The following is an 18,608-nucleotide window of genomic DNA, read 5'->3' as shown; positions in this document are numbered from 1 at the left end:
TAACCATACAGTGCTGCTCCTCAGGACTGGGCTCTAATGGGACTCCCAGATTAACCATACAGTGCTGCTCCTCAGGACTGGGCTCTAAAGGGGCTCCCAGATTAACCATACAGTGCTGCTCCTCAGGACCGGGCTCTAAAGGGACTCCCAGATTAACCATACAGTGCTGCTCCTCAGGACCAGGCTCTAAAGGGGCTCCCAGATTAACCATACAGTGCTGCTCCTCGGGACTGGCTCTAATGGGACTCCCAGATTAACCATACAGTGCTGCTCCTCCGGACTGGGCTCTAAAGGGACTCCCAGATTAACCATACAGTGCTGCTCCTCGGGACTGGGATCTAATGGGACTCCCAGATTAACCATACAGTGCTGCTCCTCCAGACTGGGCTCTAAAGGGACTCCCAGATTAACCATACAGTGCTGCTCCTCAGTACTGGGCTCTAAAGGGGCTCCCAGATTAACCATACAGTGCTGCTCCTCGGGACTGGGCTCTAATGGGACTCCCAGATTAACCATACAGTGCTGCTCCTCGGGACTGGGCTCTAATGGGACTCCCAGATTAACCATACAGTGCTGCTTCTCGGTACTGGGCTCTAATGGGACTCCCAGATTAACCATACAGTGCTGCTCCTCAGGACCGGGCTCTAATGGGACTCCCAGATTAACCATACAGTGCTGCTCCTCGGGACTGGGCTCTAAAGGGGCTCCCAGATTAACCATACAGTGCTGCTCCTCGGGACCGGGCTCTAAAGGGGCTCCCAGATTAACCATACAGTGCTGCTCCTCGGGACTGGGCTCTAATGGGACTCCCAGATTAACCATACAGTGCTGCTCCTCGGGACTGGCTCTAATGGGACTCCCAGATTAACCATACAGTGCTGCTCCTCGGGACTGGCTCTAAAGGGAGTCCCAGATTAACCATACAGTGCTGCTCCTCGGGACTGGCTCTAGTGGGACTCCCAGATTAACCATACAGTGCTGCTCCTGGGGACCGGGCTCTAATGGGACTCCCAGATTAACCATACAGTGCTGCTCCTCAGGACTGGGCTCTAATGGGATTCCCAGATTAACCATACAGTGCTGCTCCTGGGGACCGGGCTCTAATGGGACTCCCAGATTAACCATACAGTGCTGCTCCTCAGGACTGGGCTCTAATGGGATTCCCAGATTAACCATACAGAGCTGCTCCTCAGGACTGGCTCTAATGGGACTCCCACATTAACCATACAGTGCTGCTCCTCGGGACTGGCTCTAATGGGAGTCCCAGATTAACCATACAGTGCTGCTCCTCAGGACTGGGCTCTAATGGGATTCCCAAATTAACCATACCATGCTGCTCCTCAGGACTGGGATCTAAAGGGACTTGGTGCTGTTTAGTAAATTTGGGTCCCTACATCTTTCCAAGAATTCTTTATGCCTTTGTGACGGAGCGGCCTGTAGGCGAGGTCAAATGAGTTCACACATGCATTTTTAGGGTAAACAAAATGTTGAGTGGTTTTATTTCTCCACAAAACAGCAACCAAAACATTGGGGCTACTGCCCCTTTAAATAAAAACACAAAATCATAAAACAAATACCTACTCCATGTTAGGAGACTAAATAAACATTACTCTGGCCCTAGCTAAACTGGTTAACAACACCAAAACATATGAACCAAGATTAGGGAACAATATATAGTCTTATCTGACTGATGCTGGTCCAGTGTCTCCGATTTCTCAGGCTGCAAGATTTGAAGTTCTGCAGCTCCCAGGAACGTCTTTTGCCCTATCCGTGCAGGCTTCTCTGCTGTGTAGGGCTTTGGGTTCCCCACTGTTGCCATGCAAAATCCTCTGGCCAAAATGCCTGGATACCTGCGGGCGGGAGCTCTGCTGTCTGTGTTTCTTCTAACAGACTCCAACAGGGACACTGACAGGTTCTCATTTCCTGCCTTTTATCCTCTGTTCAATCAGGAGTTACTATATCACCTGCAGGAAACCCGACACCTAGTTCAGTCTCCTGCCCTGTAAAGGGAGTTTAACTCCTTGACACCCTTACAGCCTTTAATTCCCTTTTTATGGCTGCAGCTATAGTATAGACTATGGGTGGCCAACTCCAGACCTTAAGGGCCACCACCAGGTCAGGTTTTCAGGATATCCGTGCTTCAGCACAGGTAGCTCAGTCAAAGACTGAGCCACTGATTGAGCCACCTGTGCTGAAGCAGGGATATCCTGAAAACCTGACCTGTTGGTGGCCCTTAGGTACTGGACTGAACTGGCCCTTGGGCTGGAGTTGGCCACCCTGGCTTTAAACCCCCTTACTCACCATCTTGAAGTCGCATGTAAAGGAGACTTTTATCGTTCCCATCTTGTTAGCATTTTTAATTAGCCGATTAAAAAAAATTTACCCTCAGTTGCAGATTGTAAGAATTTAAACGGACGAATCCCCTCATCATATGTTACAAGTCCTGCCCCGTGTCTTGACTGGCACCATATCCCTGTATTGTGTGTACTATTAAATGGTGTATAGGGCTGTGTATTATTTCCGCTCTCTTGAGAATGAATAATAACATAAAGGATGACCAAATAAATTCTGGCCCCCGAATTCCACAATTGCGGCTTATTTTATAGCAATCTGTCCCTTTGGTTCTACTTGGTACAGAAAGTATTTTATATTTTGAAGTCATAAATAAAGCATTTGGTGTCACGTACATATTTGTCACAATCTTTATTACGTGTGGATTTCCTACCTGTAGCTTGCCTTGTGGGGTGATGGTTACAGAATGATAATGTCATGTGATCATTTTCTTGACTTCCTGTGCTAGAAATAGGCATTATAAACCCTCATGTATTTTAGGAACCCCATTAAAACAATACTCGAGTAGTGTCAGGTTTGGATATCGATGCATTTGCACCAGGCATGACTCTTGCAACATCAAACGTTTAACCACAGAAACATGGCATCCTCTGTTGGATATAAAATTGAAGCTAGAGCTCATTTCTAGCCTTAGTTACTTTGTTGAAAGCTGCTATAACTTTGTTTCTTCTTTTCTTCTTCTTACAGACTGAAAACGCAGAGCTAAGAGCCTTACAAGAGAAATTGTCAGCAGCTAATTTCAAAATGACGGAATATCGCAACCAAATCCAATCCATAAAACAGGAGCTGAAAATAGCACACAAGGTACCCTACTGTAAACCAAGACACCAGCAGTGTGTACTCACCTGCTTGTCCACACTCCAGAAAATGTGCACGTTGTACACTACAGTATATGATGTTTTACAGACTGAAGCAGTCTTGGGAACCCTGTATAAGGCATGTGGATGCACTCTTGATTGTCTATATCTTTATAAAGTGAAAGCAGTGATTCAATGGTGGGGCATTTTCCAAGGACTAAGTATTGTAAGGCAGGAAGACTTGCTTTTGAGCCTGAGCTAATATCTTTATGAAACTAAAATAATAGAATTTTGGAGTTTTGTAATAGGTTTAACAATTTGGAGTTGATCCAGAATGTAAGTGATGTATGAATGTTGAATAGGAAATATGTTTGCTTTCCATTAAAGGTGTCAAACGTATTTGTTATTACTGTTAATTAGGTGGCATTTGCTTTTCACAGGATGTGAAATGGGCAGCTCTTCCTCATTTTAATTAACTACAACAATCGCTCATACTGTAAATCTTTATATAGGGTCACTTTCTCTAGTGAATTTGTCTTGCTGGAGAAAATTCTAAATAATACAAAACACTACCACAATAAAAATAATCTTCCCTACGTAAAGATACATTTTTTTTTATTTAAACGTACAGTATAGCAAACTTCTGTTTTTTAGCCTTCTTACAAATCTCTGAGCTGCTTTAGTGTATAACAAACAGTCTGAACCAATAGCCCTTCAAATACATGTTGCTTGATTTATCACATGTTGCCTCGAGCCACGGTTTATCATATGGGGACTTCATCCATTGATTATCTGACAAATTCTGGATTGTTGCAGTTGTTAGTGCTACATGTTAGGACAAGGAAACCTAAACATGTCATCCTCTGATCTGGTTACGACAGTCACATGTTCTCTCGCCATGTGTAGCACGCCACTTGGAAGTTTCCAGGGCTTGATTTTTAGCATTCTCGTTGTTTTGATCGTAGGCCCATATCTGGCCAACACTGAATGTTGAAAGGCTGTCTTTATATAGTGATCCACTTGCTTGTAGGTTTTAGCCAATGAAGTTGGTGAAGATGTGAACATTTCTCAGTTGGTCACCTCATCTGGAAGCTGGCGAGGACGTGCACAGCAGATTCTTGCTTTGCAAGGCAGGGTGAGTAACCACCAAGCAGGACCGAAGATGTCTATGGTTACGGATTGTTGGATCTTACCATACTGTTGTCACCTGTTTGTTGATACCACATTGAAATGGGTCTTATGGAGTACTAAGGCTTATTTAGAAAATATAGATCGCAGCCCTTTCACATCTGCAGCTTTTCTAAAACCACACGGACATTACGTTTCATGACTTGACCGGAGTTGCATGTGGTTTTTTTTTTTTTATGTCTATAGACTCGTGAGCTAGAAAATCAGCTGGGTCAGGGAAGAAGTACTATCACTGAGCTCAGTCTGGAAGAGGAGATGTTGGGCATCTCGGTGCCAAAGAGGTTTGCCGCTCAAGAAAAAAATCTGTTTCGCATCCGTACCTTGGAAAAAGAGAGGAAGGAAATTGTGGAGGTAAAATATCTGCAGCAAATATGACTTTAGAGATCTAGCATCATACAAACGCTGGGCAGAAAATAGTGATTCAACCTCTAACATTATGTATGTATGTGTGTCTTTATATAGCGCCATTAATGTACATAGCGCTTCACAGTACAGCAGTAATACACGTGACAATCATATAAATAACAAATAATACAAATAACAGGTCACGGGAATAAGTGCTTCAGACATAAAAGTAACATTTAGGAAGAGGAGTCCCTGCTGCGAGGAGCTTACAATCTAATTGGTAGGAGGAACATACAGATACAGTAGGAGGGCATTCTGGTAAGTACGTCTGCGAGGGGCCAAGCTTTATGTATTGTGTATAGTGTTAGCCACAGAGCTACTCATATGCTTCCTTAAGCAGGAGGGTCTTAAAGGTGGAGCGAGGGCTGCTAGTCGGGTACTGAGGGAAGGGCATTCCAGAGGTCTGGGGCAGTCAGTGAAAAAGGTTTAAGGCGGGAGAGGGCAAAAGGGGTAGAGAGAAGACATCCTTGAGCAGAACACAAGAGTCGGGATGGTGCATAGCGAGATATTAGGGCTAAGATGTAAGGTGGGGCAGAAGAGTGTAAAGCTTTAAAAGTGAGGAGGAGAATTGAGTGCAAGTTGCAGGTTTTGATAGGAAGCCAGGAGAGTGATTTCAGCAGGGGAGGCGCTGAGACAGATTTAGGAAAAAATTGAGTGATTCTGGTAGCAGCATTTAGGATAGATTGTAGGGGAGACAGGTGAGAGGCAGGAAGGCCGGACAGCAGGAGGTTACAGTAATCGAGACAGGAGAGAATGAGGGCCTGTGTCAGAGTTTTAGCAGGTCGAGCAACAGAGGAAAGGGCGTATCTTTGTGATATTGCGGAGGAAAAAGCGACAGGTTTTTGATACATTTTGAATGTGAGAGGAGAAAGTGAGAGAGGAGTCGAGTGTGACCCCTAGGCAGTGTGCTTGGGCTACTGGGTGTATGACTGAACAGTAATGTGGAAGGAGATAGTGGGGCCAGGTTTGGGAGGAAGTATGAAGAGCTCTGTTTTTAAGTTTGTTAAGTTTGTCTGTGGAGGGCCATTTAGGATGATATCGCAGAGAGACATTCAGAAACTTTGATCTGTACAGCAGGTGTAAGGTCAGGGGTCGAAATGTAAATTTGTGTGTCGTCAGCATAGAGGTGATATTTGAACCCAAGAGATGTGATTTAGGTCACCTAGAGAGAGTTAACAAATGACACAGATAAAACACAGACAATAATTCCCTGGCGCACTATCAGATAATAAACCTGACGAATCGGAGTAGTCCCATGAATCAAAAGATGGTATAAAGAAGATCCACAGTCCACAATGTCCCGTTCTTTTACACAGAATGCTGGTCTGTGTAAAAGAACGGGACATTGTGGACTGTGGATCTTCTTTATACCATCTTTTGATTCATGGGACTACTCCGATTCGTCAGGTTTATTATCTGATAGTGCGCCAGGGAATTATTGTCTGTGTTTTATCTGTGTCATTTGTTATCTCTCTGTGTATGTTATACAGCCCTTGTGGATAGGGTTGTTATATTCCCAAGGCAGCCATTCCCCAACCTGCCACAACAGGTTGTGAGGAATTCACATTAGATTTTTCCTTATAGGGGACACTTTAAATATTCATTTTATTATTGTTAAGCACCTGGTTATTTTAGTTAATATTTAGGTATAGTTATATAGGTTTGAGCGCTGATCACATGCTTTTAGTTTAAATTTTCCTCACACCTAGAGAGAGTGTTTACAGAGAAAATAGGAGAGGTCCTAGGACAGAGCCCTGGGGTACCCCCACAGAGAGGTCGATGGAGGAGGAGGAGGAGGTGTTAGCAGAAGAGACACTGAAAGTACGATGGGAGAGGTAAGAGGAGAACCAGGATAGAGCTTTGTTACGAATACCAAGAGTATGGAGAATGTAAAGGAGAAGAGGGTGGTCCATGGTGTCAAATGCTGCAGAGAGGTCAAGTAATATGAGCAGAGTGTCTTTGGCAGTATGGAGGTCATTTGTTATTTTAGTGAGGGCTATTACAGTGGAGTGAGCAGTGCGGAAGCCAGATTGTAGAGTGTCTAGGAGAGAATAGGTATTGAGAAAATGGAGCTAGCGAGAGAATATAAGACGTTCAAGGAGTTTACAGGCAAAAGGCAGGAGGGAGACAGGCCGATAGTTAGAAAGACAGGTAGGATCAAGCTTGCTGTTTTTGAGCAATGGTATGACTGTTGCATGTTTGAAGAAGGAGAGAAAGGTACCAGAGTAGAGGTAGGAGTTAAAAATGTGAGTGAGCATAGGGATTATAGTAGGAGCAAGAGGTTTTAAGAGATGGGAGGGAATGGGGTCATGAGGGCAAGTGGTAGAGGTAGAAGAGGAGATCAGCAGTGACACATTCTCCTCTGTGACAGCGAAAAAAGACTCAAAGACGGCAGGAGGAGAGTTAGGAAGCGGTGTAGAATGGGAGGAGGATACAGAGGGGATGTCCTGACATATGGATTCCACCTTTTCCTTGAAATAATCAGCAAAGTCCTGACGTGAGATAGAGGAGGAAGAAGAGGCAGCTGAGGGTGGTCTGAGTAGGGAGTCAAAGACAGAGAAGAGTCGGCGTGGGTTAGACTTGTGCGTGTTGATTAGTGAAGAAAAGTAGGTTTGATTAGCCTGAGAGAGGGCAGAGTTGAAACAGGATAGCATAAATTTCTAATGAAGGAAGTCTGCTAGGTTAATAGAGCGCAGGTTTCTGTAGAACCGAGGGGTAGATGGAGAAGGGGAGAAGCGAGAGAGTGAAAATGAGATAAGATGATGGTCAGAGAGAGGAAGGAGGGAAATGGAGAAATCAGAGAGAGAAAAGTTTTTAGTGAAAACCACATCTAAATAGTGGCCATCCTTGTGGGTGCTGGCTGCAGTCCACTGTTGAAGGCCAAAAGAAGTGGTTAGAGAGAGAAAGCTGGAGGCCCAAGAGAGAGAGGGGTCATCAATATGGCAGTTGAAGTCCCCAAGGAGAAGAACAGGGGAGTTAGTGGAAGGAAAGGAGAGCCAGGATTCAAAGTCAGAGAGAAAGACAGAAGGGGGATGAGTAGAGGTAGGTGGGCGATAGATGACCACCATGTGGACAGGGAAAGGAGTGAAGATCTGGACAGTGTGAGCCTCAAAGGAGGGAAAAGCAAGAGAGGGAGGAGTAGGAAGTAACGGCAGAGAGAAGAGAACAGGAGCCCCACTCCTCCACCCCCGCCATCAGGGCAAGGAGTGTGGAAAAATGAGTGGCCACCATAAGAGAGGGCAGCTTCCAGAGCAGAGTCAGACTGAGTTTAGGAAGTATCACATGTCTATGGTTCATCTAAAGAGGACCATGTATTTTCGATCTCAAAACTTTAAAGGTGAATTTGCTCCCCTGACCAAAATGAAACAATGGCAGTGACCAGTGGGTGATTTCTTTTTTTTTAAATACTTTCATTAGCATGGCAAGTTGAAGGAGTTTGAATTTCTTTATCCCCTCCCTTTTGCTGTGTTATGTTTGGTAATGATTAGGACAGTGGTTTCCAACCTTTTTTTGGTTAAAGAACTCTAAGTGAAATTCTGAGGAACCCCCAAACATCTCTAATAGCAGCTCTGTGATCAGATGCATTGTAAGGATCCCCAACCATGTATAATAGCAACTCTGTGATCAGATGCATTGTAAATCCTTCTGTATTTGATAACATTTTCAAATGACCAGAAACATGCAGGGAACCCTTGAGGGATGCCCAGGGAGCCCAAAGGTTCCCGGGAACCCTGGTTGAAAGGCACTTGATTAGGGGATAAGAATGGATATATTCCCATGTAGCAGGTATCTGCTGTGGTTGCTTATATACAAAGATAGGTGTTGGTATTAACATTGTCCTGACAATCCCCAGAAATGTGCTACAATGATATCCATGTTTTTCAGTCACTGCTGTTGTAGGTGTGCAGTTGCATGTGCTTACACAATTTGTTTTGCAGAGGACCATAAGTGAACATGACACTCTCAAGAAAGATCACGAGGAACTGAAAAAAAAGCTGGAGGCCTCAAAAACCAGAAACCGAGTGTTATCTAATGACATAAAAACAATGAAGACCCAAATCGCAACACAGGTGGACAAAGGCAAACATGATGATGAGCTAATAGACGCCTTGCTGGTACCTTCTTATTTTACTTTCCGAGAACGTACGGTATAAACGGGCCATTCTGACCTCCCCCTTTGAAAGAGCTATGTGCTATATTAGGTTTTCCATCAAACAAGACATGTAAAATGAATGAAATAATCACATCTTGTTGCTTTCAACAGGAAATGTTATCTTTCGTAGAGTCGGTTCTGTTGTTGGAAGAATCTCTTGAGATGCGGTTTCCTTCTTTTTATCATATGGGAAGATTCACTGATCACCGCGCAGCCACGTCTGCGTCAGCCAACGAGCGATCGTGCTGCGATCCCGGTTATATAGAAGTTCGGTGCATCTTCCATATCGGCCATATAAAGTTTAGGAAGATCATTTTCTTTTTAAAGATATGGCCCATATTTACTAAGCAGTCTTCTGTCAATGAGACACTGTCCGGCACCGGAAGACCCATTGATGGTTTATTTACTAAAATCTCCCGGTTGCAAAACTGGGGCAAAGTCTCAGCAAAAGAATTGCACAGATTTATTAAAGGAAAAAACTCATTGCTTTCAAGGGGATTCCTTTTCTTTGATGAATACGGCTCTGCTTTTTGCTCTGGTTTTGCCTTACTTTTGCAGCCGGGAGACATTAGTAAATCGACCCCATTGGCTTGAATGAGCTGTAAGGTGTCTTCCGGCACCAGAAGATGTGTTATGGCAGAAGGCTGCTTAGTATATGAGGCCCGTAATTTTAAGACAGATTAGGAAGTATCCGGTATACCATAATTGCCGTCCTAGAAGCAGGCGTTGCGATCGGTTGCATCAGAACATATTAAATAACACCCTTAATCAATAGACACTGGGATGTATTTTCCGAAAGAGGAGTACAGGCATACCCCGCTTTAAGTACACTCACTTTAAGCACACTCGCGAGTAAGTACATATCGCCCAATAGGCAAACGGCAGCTCACGCATGCGCCTATCATCACATCCTGAACAGCAATACCGGCTCCCTACCTGTACCGAAGCTGTGCGCAAGCGGGGAGACTATAGAGCCTGTTACACATGCGTTATTTACATCAGTTATGCACGTATATAACGAATGCAGTACAGTACATGCATCGATAAGTGGGAAAAGGTAGTGCTTCACTTTAAGTACATTTTCGCTTTACATACATGCTCCGGTCCCATTGCGTACGTTAATGCGGGGTATGCCTGTATTCTAGGGCTAGGGCCCTAATATTTTCAGTTGTTCAATGAAGACGGTAATATTTTCCAGGTAACATCCAGAATGCACATCTTACTGTAGTATTGCAGGAACCCAGTGTTCCAAGCAGGAATTACTGGGAGATCACTTCCAACAGCTGCTGCCCACTGTATCAACTTCAAAGGGTCGGCAACATGTGGCACACTAGGCTTGTGAATTCATATATACTTTCTTTTATTAAGATATCAATGTTTCGGCGTAGGGTTACACTGTCACGCCGACCTGATGAAGGTGTAACCCTACACTGAACTGTGGGTATCGCAATAAAAGAAAGTATATTTTAATATTTAAGGCTGGGGTGACACATGGTGCCTCTCCTTTTAAGTATTGGCCCAGAGCAGCACGAATTGGTGGTCCCCACAGTGTGTTCTTAAAACATGTTAATTATAATGTATGCATTTACAGAGCCAACAGAAGAGCATGCAAGAGGTTGTAAGCCGTTTGAGCCAGCAGGACCAAAAGAATAAGGATTCCCAGCATAACATTGACTTGCATTTATACAGTGAGACACAGAAGCACAACTCTCTGATTGGACAGCTTAAGCAAATGGTGGCTGAAAGAGAGGCTAAGGTCAAAGAGCTAGAGAATGAGATCAAACAATTAACACTTAAGGTAAGATGGCTGTGTAAAGGTACAGTGCACTGTAAATCTAATATTTACAACAGAGTTAGTGAAGTGGTAGATTCAGATCTAGACTTTGAATCCACTTCGCTTGGACCTTAAACCCCAAAGAAGATCAACTTCCTGCTCTTCCCCTCTCCAAACCTCAGAAGTGGAGGGAACGGGCTAGCCATACTCACTAGCCTGAACCCTATTCAACGTAAGTTGATAAATAGTGGACCTGGCTTATTGAATATCCTGGTTCATAGAAACATAGACTTTGACAGCAGATAAGAACCACGTATCCCACCCATTCTGCCCATTTTCCTGTTGTAAAATCTCAGACCCTTTTATTGGCTTTATTTCATATTTCTGATGGCCTTATGTACTGATGCAGCCACGAGTATCCGAACACTTGCCTTGGAAAATCTGGGGCAATCTCCCAGTAATGCTGCAACATTTCTGTGACATTTCTGCAGTCAGACTAATGGCCCATCGGATTAACACAGCAAGGATCACTGTACAGTTTGAATGGGACTGCCAGGGACCCCCGCTGTGTTAATCCGATGGGCCTTTAGTCTGACTGCAGAAATGTCACTGAAATGTTGCAGCATTACTGGGAGATTGCCCCAGATTTTCCAAGGCAAGTATTCGGATACTCGTGGTTGCATCTGTATATCTAAAGCATTTGGGAATTCCTTTCCTGTATTAGGCTAGGCCGCCCCTGTTGGGAGGCTATTCATAAATTCACCGCCCCTTCTATGAAGACAGACTCTCACATGTCCCCTGAGCCTCCCACCCTCCTGTTTCAGAGCATGAAACACTTCTGGTTTGAGAAATATACTTCGCTCCTGTATCTTGTTTGAAAGTTTCAATGATGTCCCTCTTTCCTCCAAGCTCTACATGTTGCGATCCTTTAATCTTTCCTGATAGATTTTATGCACCATTTCCGTTGCCCTTATTTGCACAATCTCTCATTTATGTCCTGTTGGAGATATGGTCTCTAGAACTATACAACCATGAATCCTGCTGGCTTTCACCGTTACTTTGTTACGTGGGCCGCCTATTTTTAAGTCAGCTGAAATAATGACTCCCAGGTCCCCTTTCTCTATAGTGCTCGACATTATTCTCCTTGGTGCATAATTAACCTGATACGTGACCCCGATTCTGCGCTTGTTTATTTCCAAACAGAGTTCTTATAAGTCTATGATACCCATGCCCCACTACGCAGAATAAGAGTATGGGGCCCCGTGTTCCGCGGGTTACATCCGACATTATCGCGCTTTACCGTTTTAGGGATGTCTTGTGAAAAAGATACAAAGTAACTGGCACTACCAAGGATCAATTTGTCCCAGTATCTGAAGAGGAGATTACACAGGCGCTCCTAACATTAAAACGAATCAACCTGTGGGCCTGACCTACTGCAATCACAGTTCTTATGACTCAGTGCCCCAGTCATTGCCATACCGCTTACCTTCCTAATCAACTCTATCCTGTCTTCGGGCCATATCCCACAGACCTGGAAACAAACCAGAGATGTCCCAGTCTACAAAAGTGGAGACAAAGACACTGTCTCCAACTACAGGCCAAGCTCTCTTCTCCCAATACTATCCAAAGTCAGGGGAAAAGGTGTCCACTCCCAATTAAGCGATTACTATAGCAAGACAAATTTCCCTAGCCAATTCCAATCTGGCTTTCGCCCAAAACACTCCACGGTAATTACCCTCCTAAAGTTTGCAATGAAATCCAGTGTGGAATGGAACGGGGACAACTCACTGGTGCAGTATTCCTAGATTTTGCAAAGGCTTTTGATACTGTTGATCTAGCAAGGCCCAGAGCCCCAAGGGCACAGGGCAACATGACTGCCTGACGAGTGCGGGCGGGGGAACTTATTGTTGCAAGTTGGGGTTTTGTGGGAGGATTAAGGAGGGGACAGAGGCATAACTATGGCCTCCCTTTGGGCTCTTAACACCCCAAGGGGGTTTCAGAGGCCCGGCGCTCTTCCCCACAGCAATGAAACTAATTGCTGGGGAGAGAGCGGGGTCTCTGTAACAGAGTTGCCCTCCTCCATGACTTCGCAGCGGCATTACACAAGTGCTGGATATAGGATTTGCATACCTCTTTGAATCCATACCTGTGAAAAGTAGCAGCAGCTCCAGAGCAGCCCAGATCCAGTAGCATGGCCCAGCGGAAAACCAGCAGAAGGAGATTGGGGGTTTCAGCAGCTGAGGCAATCGTGGAGGAGACCTGACTCGTGGACCTGAAGGCGGAAGCAGAGAGAAGAGGTGCAGCCGGGGACCAGGAGTGGTGGCCATGGAGGCAGGCCTGGAAGGAAGAGCCTTGGTGGGAGGAGCAGGGAAGAGCTTTGGTGGGAGGAGCAACTGAGGCAGGCCTGGAGGGAATGGCCTTGGTGGGAGGAGCGACGGAGGCAGGCCAGGAAGGAAGATACTTGGTGGGAGGAGCAGGGAAAAGTCTTGGTGGGAGGAGCGACGGAGGCAGGCCTGGTGAGAGCCGTAGCGAGAAGAGTGACGGATGCAGGCCAAGAGGCGTGGACGTCGAATGCAGCGGGTGCGGCAGCCATCGAGGTGGGCCAGAGCACGGATGGCATCGGGGGAGCGGTGGCGGAAGTCCCTGGCAGAGATGAGGTGGAGCGGAGGATTGGAGCACTCATCCGCATGGGGGGCATGGTGGAAGATGGCGGGGTCGGCCTGCCGTCTCTGAGTATGCTAAGAGGTGGGACTTGCCTGCTGGAGGGAAACTAGGGGGCCTACCCCAGCAACAGGAGTAAAAGAGGGCCAGAAATGGGGGGCCCAGAGCACTGTCCCCTGGGTATAGATCTGGAGGAAGGGGGACCAGTGCTAGGCAGGAGAATAGGGCTAGTGTTAGGATGGGGGGAAGGGCTCAGGGCCAGGCTTGTATATTACTGGCCATTACAGCGAGGATCTTCCAGGGAAAGGCAGGGCACTTCACCAGCTGCACGGGCCAGGAGCGGCAGATACAAGAGCTGGAGTTGCAGCGGCATCAGGTAGGTCAGGGGTGAAGGTAGTGGTGGGGGGTGCGTATAGTGCAAAGGGAGCGGGATCCAGAGGGTGGGGAATGTATTGGGCGCACATGGTGGTGAGGCCTTCATGGGAGCATTATGGGAGCTCATGTCGAAATGAGGCGATTGGGGCAAGGCGAATCTTCAACTTACATGGGGTGTGGAGGGGGTTAGGGCGGGTGCTGTTGGTGGGTGGTGCAGAGGGTGTAGGGCAGGACATTTTGTTGGTATTGGTGGAAAAGGATAAGGAGAATGAAGGGAAGGTGGCAGACAGCAGTCATTAAGATGTGTATTTTTGTATAACAAGCCCTCTGTGGGCTTTTAACCCAGGTGGTAAACAATAGTGGGGAAGGGGGATTATGTGGATATTTTAACATTGCTCCCTGATTATAAAGAACCCGCTAAGGCAGATAAGACGGGTGAGAGGGATGAGAAGGTTGAGGAAGAGGAAAGGAAGAGGAGGCAGGCTCCCAAGTCTTTTGGAGAATAGTTAAGGTCATTCTCCATTTTTGCTAGCTTGATTGGGGAATAAGCGCAGGAGAAGTGCTGCGCTATTTAAGTATGTAGACACAATCTGGGGGGGGGGGGTTGGGAGAAGTATGGGGCTCATCATGGTGGAAATATGACAGGGACTTTCGCCAGAGGATGGCGGTGCAGAAACAGTGGCGGTGGGATGTAAAGGACATGGACCTGTGGATGTCGTTGATGATACCACGGACTTCATCTTCCTTTCGAGGGGGGCGGGCAGCCGCAGCACTCAGGGCAGTCTGCCGTTGTGGGTAAGTGAGTGTATTGGTAGTTCAACGAGGCACAGTGTAAGTGGGGCCTCAGCTGTTGTTTTCGGCATGAGTGTAGTGGTTGCAGAGGAAGTAATCCATCAAATAAGTGCTTCAAGAAGGGGAAGGCAGGTTTTAGAAAGGTTGCAGTCGGTGAGGCTATGGCAAGACGCCGGTGAGTGTAGGAAGTATGGAAGCGTGGCTTGCTCGCTACCCCAACAAGGTATAGACAGGCATTATTAAAGAAGGTTTTTTACGGTGGGATTCTGGATCCCCCATGAGGAGGCGGGAACGCCCCCTTGTGGAAGAAACCTTGTATCACTAGAGGATCATCTGAAGGTGGCGAGAGAAAAGCTGAGGAAAGAGGTAGGATTGGGTAGGATGATGGGGCCATTCCAATTTTCCGCAAAGAAGGTTTGTGAATATCCCTGCTGGGGATAGTTCCCAAAAAGGAGGCAGGGTCATTTTTTCTTATTTACCCTTCCCAGAGGGTCAGTCAGTAAATGACGGAATTAATAAGGAATTATGCAGCGTGCAGTACGCGGGAGATGATCAGGGATGCAGGGGTAGGGGCATTGCTGGTGAAGGTAGACATTGAGGGGTCTATGCTAGTAGCCTTCATAACCCACTTATCAAGGCTTTTTAGCTGTTATCGGACAAAAATACCTACAGCAATTCAGTAAGTCTCGATAAGTGGGTTTAATCGCCAATTTTTTCAGCCGTCATAAACAAATCGCCAAGTGAGCAGCGAAAAGCCACTTATCACCAGTTTTGAAACTCTTGCAATTCTACTAGCGAGGCTCTGGAATGGCGCGTTTCTCCCAAATTCCTCACGCCAAGAAAAGTTGACGTGAAGCTGCCAAGAAGCTTCAGAGGCGGCGGCATTTTTCCTGCATCAAATTGATGCCGGGGGTCTCCGAAGCTGATACACATTAATATTTGTTTTGTCAGTAATTTGTTGATTTGTCAGTAATATATCTGACTGTTATTTCTATTTGTTTTTTTGCGCGCCCCCCGTCCCCCCCACCCCGCTCTTTCTCTTTCATATCTCACTACAAGGATCGTGGGAAAATCCCCCCTGGGGCTGAGCAGCAATCTCATATTTTGTGCCAGTATTGTGTGTCGGCCTTGTATATTTGATATTTTAGATATATATATTTTTATTAGTTCATATTACTGTGTATGTGCTGTTGAAAGGGAGCGCCCCAGTTTGCCTACAGTATACCAGGAAAGTGGGGTTGGCATGAGGGATATAATGACTGTGAACCAGCCTATCCCTAAGATTAGGGGATCGTCTGCTGGTCAAGTTGACTCTTTCACCCAGGACGGATTTAAGGTCAGGGTAAGTCATGAGAATTTTCCAGTGTTTTTGCAATATATTCCTCAACTGAGGCCATTGCTGGTTGTACGTCCCAATAAATCTTATTTTCTTTGGCAGGACACTGGCCTTACATTTAGGTTTAAGTAGAGAAATGCTATTATATTCGAGGCTCCGTTTGTACGCTTGATTAATACTGGTTTGACTATAACCCATAGACCTGAATCTTGATTTAATTTCTTGGGCTCTAAGTTTAAAAACCTCATCAGTGGAGCAGCTCCGTTTTAGCCGTATAAATTCACTAGTCGAAATACCTTTCATTTGTATTCTTGTATGTACATATATGTTTCTAGAATGGTGCATAGCATGTGGTAATGGTTAGAAAACAGAGAGAGAGAGATCACTGCTCTTATTGCACCCAGAGCCCTAGTCAAATAATGAAGTGATGCTATTAATGAAAAAAATTAAATGTGGCGAAACGCGCATTGGGGCAGGCTTTAGCAATGTCCTCTCTGACCTTGATTATGCATGATGCATTTCGGCGTGCATGGTTGCACTTTATCCCAAACTGTCTCTGTCTGTTCCAGTCCATGGCATCAAACTTGTTTTCATTAGGAAATCAAGCCTCAACTGATGCTTTATGCATTGCAGGACATCTCTGTACCTATGTGTTCTAAAGTTTGTATTCTTTGTATGGAAACACATATTTTTTGTACATTGTGTACATCTGTATACATCTACTAAGCATTAACCTGTGCATATTTAATACAGATATTTATGTCTTTATACATGTGTGTTTTGGTATCTAGCCTTCTGTAGACCGGACGGTCAAGATTTCTGCAGGGGAATTTTTTGCCCTGCAGAGGTCTTATATATTTTTATAGAGAGAGATAATATTTTTTTCCATTGCATTTTCTCCATGGATTAGGAATGTTATAGCAGCTGACTTCATTTTGTGGCTATTCTGTTTTTCTATATTGTGTCATTTAGAGGACGTCATTTTTATTAAGTGTTTTTTATTTTAGTTTGTCTAATAAACTTTTTGTATTTTTTGGTATATACCCAGAGTGCTTTTTTGTGATTTTATATATATGTATATATAATACACCTGTATGTTGCACACATGTTTTAAAATCACTTTTTTAAAGATTCATATGTTCTAATACTATTACAGCCTGTTGTAATTTTTACAGAACAAATACTGCTAGTATTGTTCAATGCTACAAAAATGAAATGCAGTATTTGGAGACTACCCATTTTGATCAGTTAATACATTAAAAAATAATCGAGTTTGTGTCGTGATCTCCACAGAATCATCTAAAAAACCTTCAGTCCAATGGAAAATGTTCAGATGTTCAGGAGGCGACAGAAGCATTGAAACCAGAGGAACTGGGTCCCATCAGACCACTATCAAGTGGAGCGGATCATGCCGGGAGGACTGGGTCAGTCAGGTGAGAACTTACTCTTCTGTATTATATATTGATTGCTAGTTTACTTTTATTAGCTATGCGTGGTATTAAAACAGACCCATTGTGTAAGGAAGGGGGGGGAAGGCACAGAGTTATTCAAAACATTGGGTGTGTATTATAGTTAATCTTCTCCCTGCCAGAGGTAACTGCAAATATCTTGCAGTCCCCTCTGTCAGCGAATATGTTTAAAGCAGCTTCCTCCTATCCAGCTTCCTTTTTAATTCTAACGTAGCCAAGTAAGGGTCTGCCTGGTAGAATTGCAGTGGGAGCCCACCGAAGAATACATTATATTTGATAAGCATTTGCCCTCACCCGAGATAGAAAAAAAATGAGTTTCTGAGCCATGGGAGCAGTCAACCTCCGGAGTAGTACTGATGAGTTCCATCATCAAAGGATGGCCCTACTGCTTTAAATAGTAAGGACTATATGGATGTCCCCAAGCAGAACAAGTCATTTACTTCTCGAGTGCATGGATCATCTTTGTGTTGACGGTCAACAACAAAAATAATGTTGTCTTGTAGTTAGTAACAAATATGCAGAGATGCTAATTATATTGTAATGTAGATTAAAGGTTTCTGGACCACTGAAGGACATATGTGGAGAAAGGAACTGAGCTGTACTATTAGCTTCAATCTTTCATATAATGTATCCCATATACTGTAGATATATCCAATATTTACTCAGCCGTTTTGGCATTTACTTGTGTAAGGGATGTTATTCCAGTTTCCATACAAACATGCAGTGGGGTTTTAACTAATTGTCTATGCATTCAGAAAGCCGTTAAATATAGGTATGTTCCTAATGTCTTTAACTTTATTTTACAAAGTAGGACTATTTCTAAGCTGGGGCATGAACTAATCGAGCCTGCAGCTGCTCAGGCTTCCTTTGGAAATATCAGTGTCTCACCTCGGAGGTACAGTATGTGTATTATCTCTATCCAAGGTATCAAGCTAGATGGAAATGGTCAGAATTATTTCCTGTTTGTTAAAGAGATACATGCAGCACCATGTATACCAAAAAAAAACAAATTCCTTAAAAAATGCATAGGGATTTTTTCCTTTGATAGATTCAGTGCAATTTGTTTGCACGGTTTTTGCCCCAGCTTTGCACCCGGGAGACTTTACTAAATAATCACCTTGGTGTAACTTGGAAACGGTAGAGTTGGCATTGAACTTGTCCAATCCAACGGCAGGCGTATCGTACAAAGAAACAGAATCAGGGTATGTTACCGGGGAACGTTGGGTGACCAGGAAAGACATGTACAAGTACATAACATGTATGGTAAACCATCAGTAGCCACAATGCCCGAAATCCAAGCATGTTT

The 18,608-nt window shown here is 44.7% G+C and overlaps 1 protein-coding gene and 1 long non-coding RNA gene across 3 annotated transcripts in view; one reads left to right on the top strand and one right to left on the bottom strand.

The window, feature by feature from the left end:
• Nucleotides 1-18,608, top strand: part of CCDC13 (coiled-coil domain containing 13) — a 47,742-nt gene that overhangs the window by 16,536 nt on the left and 12,598 nt on the right. The window contains exons 6-12 of one of the 2 annotated variants that reach the window (XM_075587999.1): nucleotides 3,040-3,156; nucleotides 4,180-4,284; nucleotides 4,524-4,688; nucleotides 8,681-8,857; nucleotides 10,487-10,693; nucleotides 17,127-17,266; nucleotides 18,114-18,197. In XM_075587999.1, coding sequence (XP_075444114.1) covers nucleotides 3,040-3,156; nucleotides 4,180-4,284; nucleotides 4,524-4,688; nucleotides 8,681-8,857; nucleotides 10,487-10,693; nucleotides 17,127-17,266; nucleotides 18,114-18,197 — 995 coding nt within the window. Of the gene's footprint in view, nucleotides 1-3,039; nucleotides 3,157-4,179; nucleotides 4,285-4,523; nucleotides 4,689-8,680; nucleotides 8,858-10,486; nucleotides 10,694-17,126; nucleotides 17,267-18,110; nucleotides 18,198-18,608 lie in introns of both variants that reach the window. The other variant, XM_075587998.1, reaches the window with a different exon arrangement.
• The window catches only part of LOC142487910 (uncharacterized), an 82,814-nt gene continuing 68,686 nt past the window's right edge, over nucleotides 4,481-18,608 (bottom strand). Inside the window, exon 5 of the long non-coding RNA XR_012799344.1 lies at nucleotides 4,481-4,657. This is a non-coding gene — a long non-coding RNA (uncharacterized LOC142487910). The remainder of the gene's footprint in view (nucleotides 4,658-18,608) is intronic.

Source organism: Ascaphus truei, chromosome 2 (genome assembly GCF_040206685.1).
Source record: "Ascaphus truei isolate aAscTru1 chromosome 2, aAscTru1.hap1, whole genome shotgun sequence".
In the NCBI taxonomy this organism is placed as follows: domain Eukaryota; kingdom Metazoa; phylum Chordata; class Amphibia; order Anura; family Ascaphidae; genus Ascaphus; species Ascaphus truei.
The sequence above is the reverse complement of the archived record's forward strand: the minus strand, read 5'-3'. Positions and strand labels throughout refer to the sequence as shown.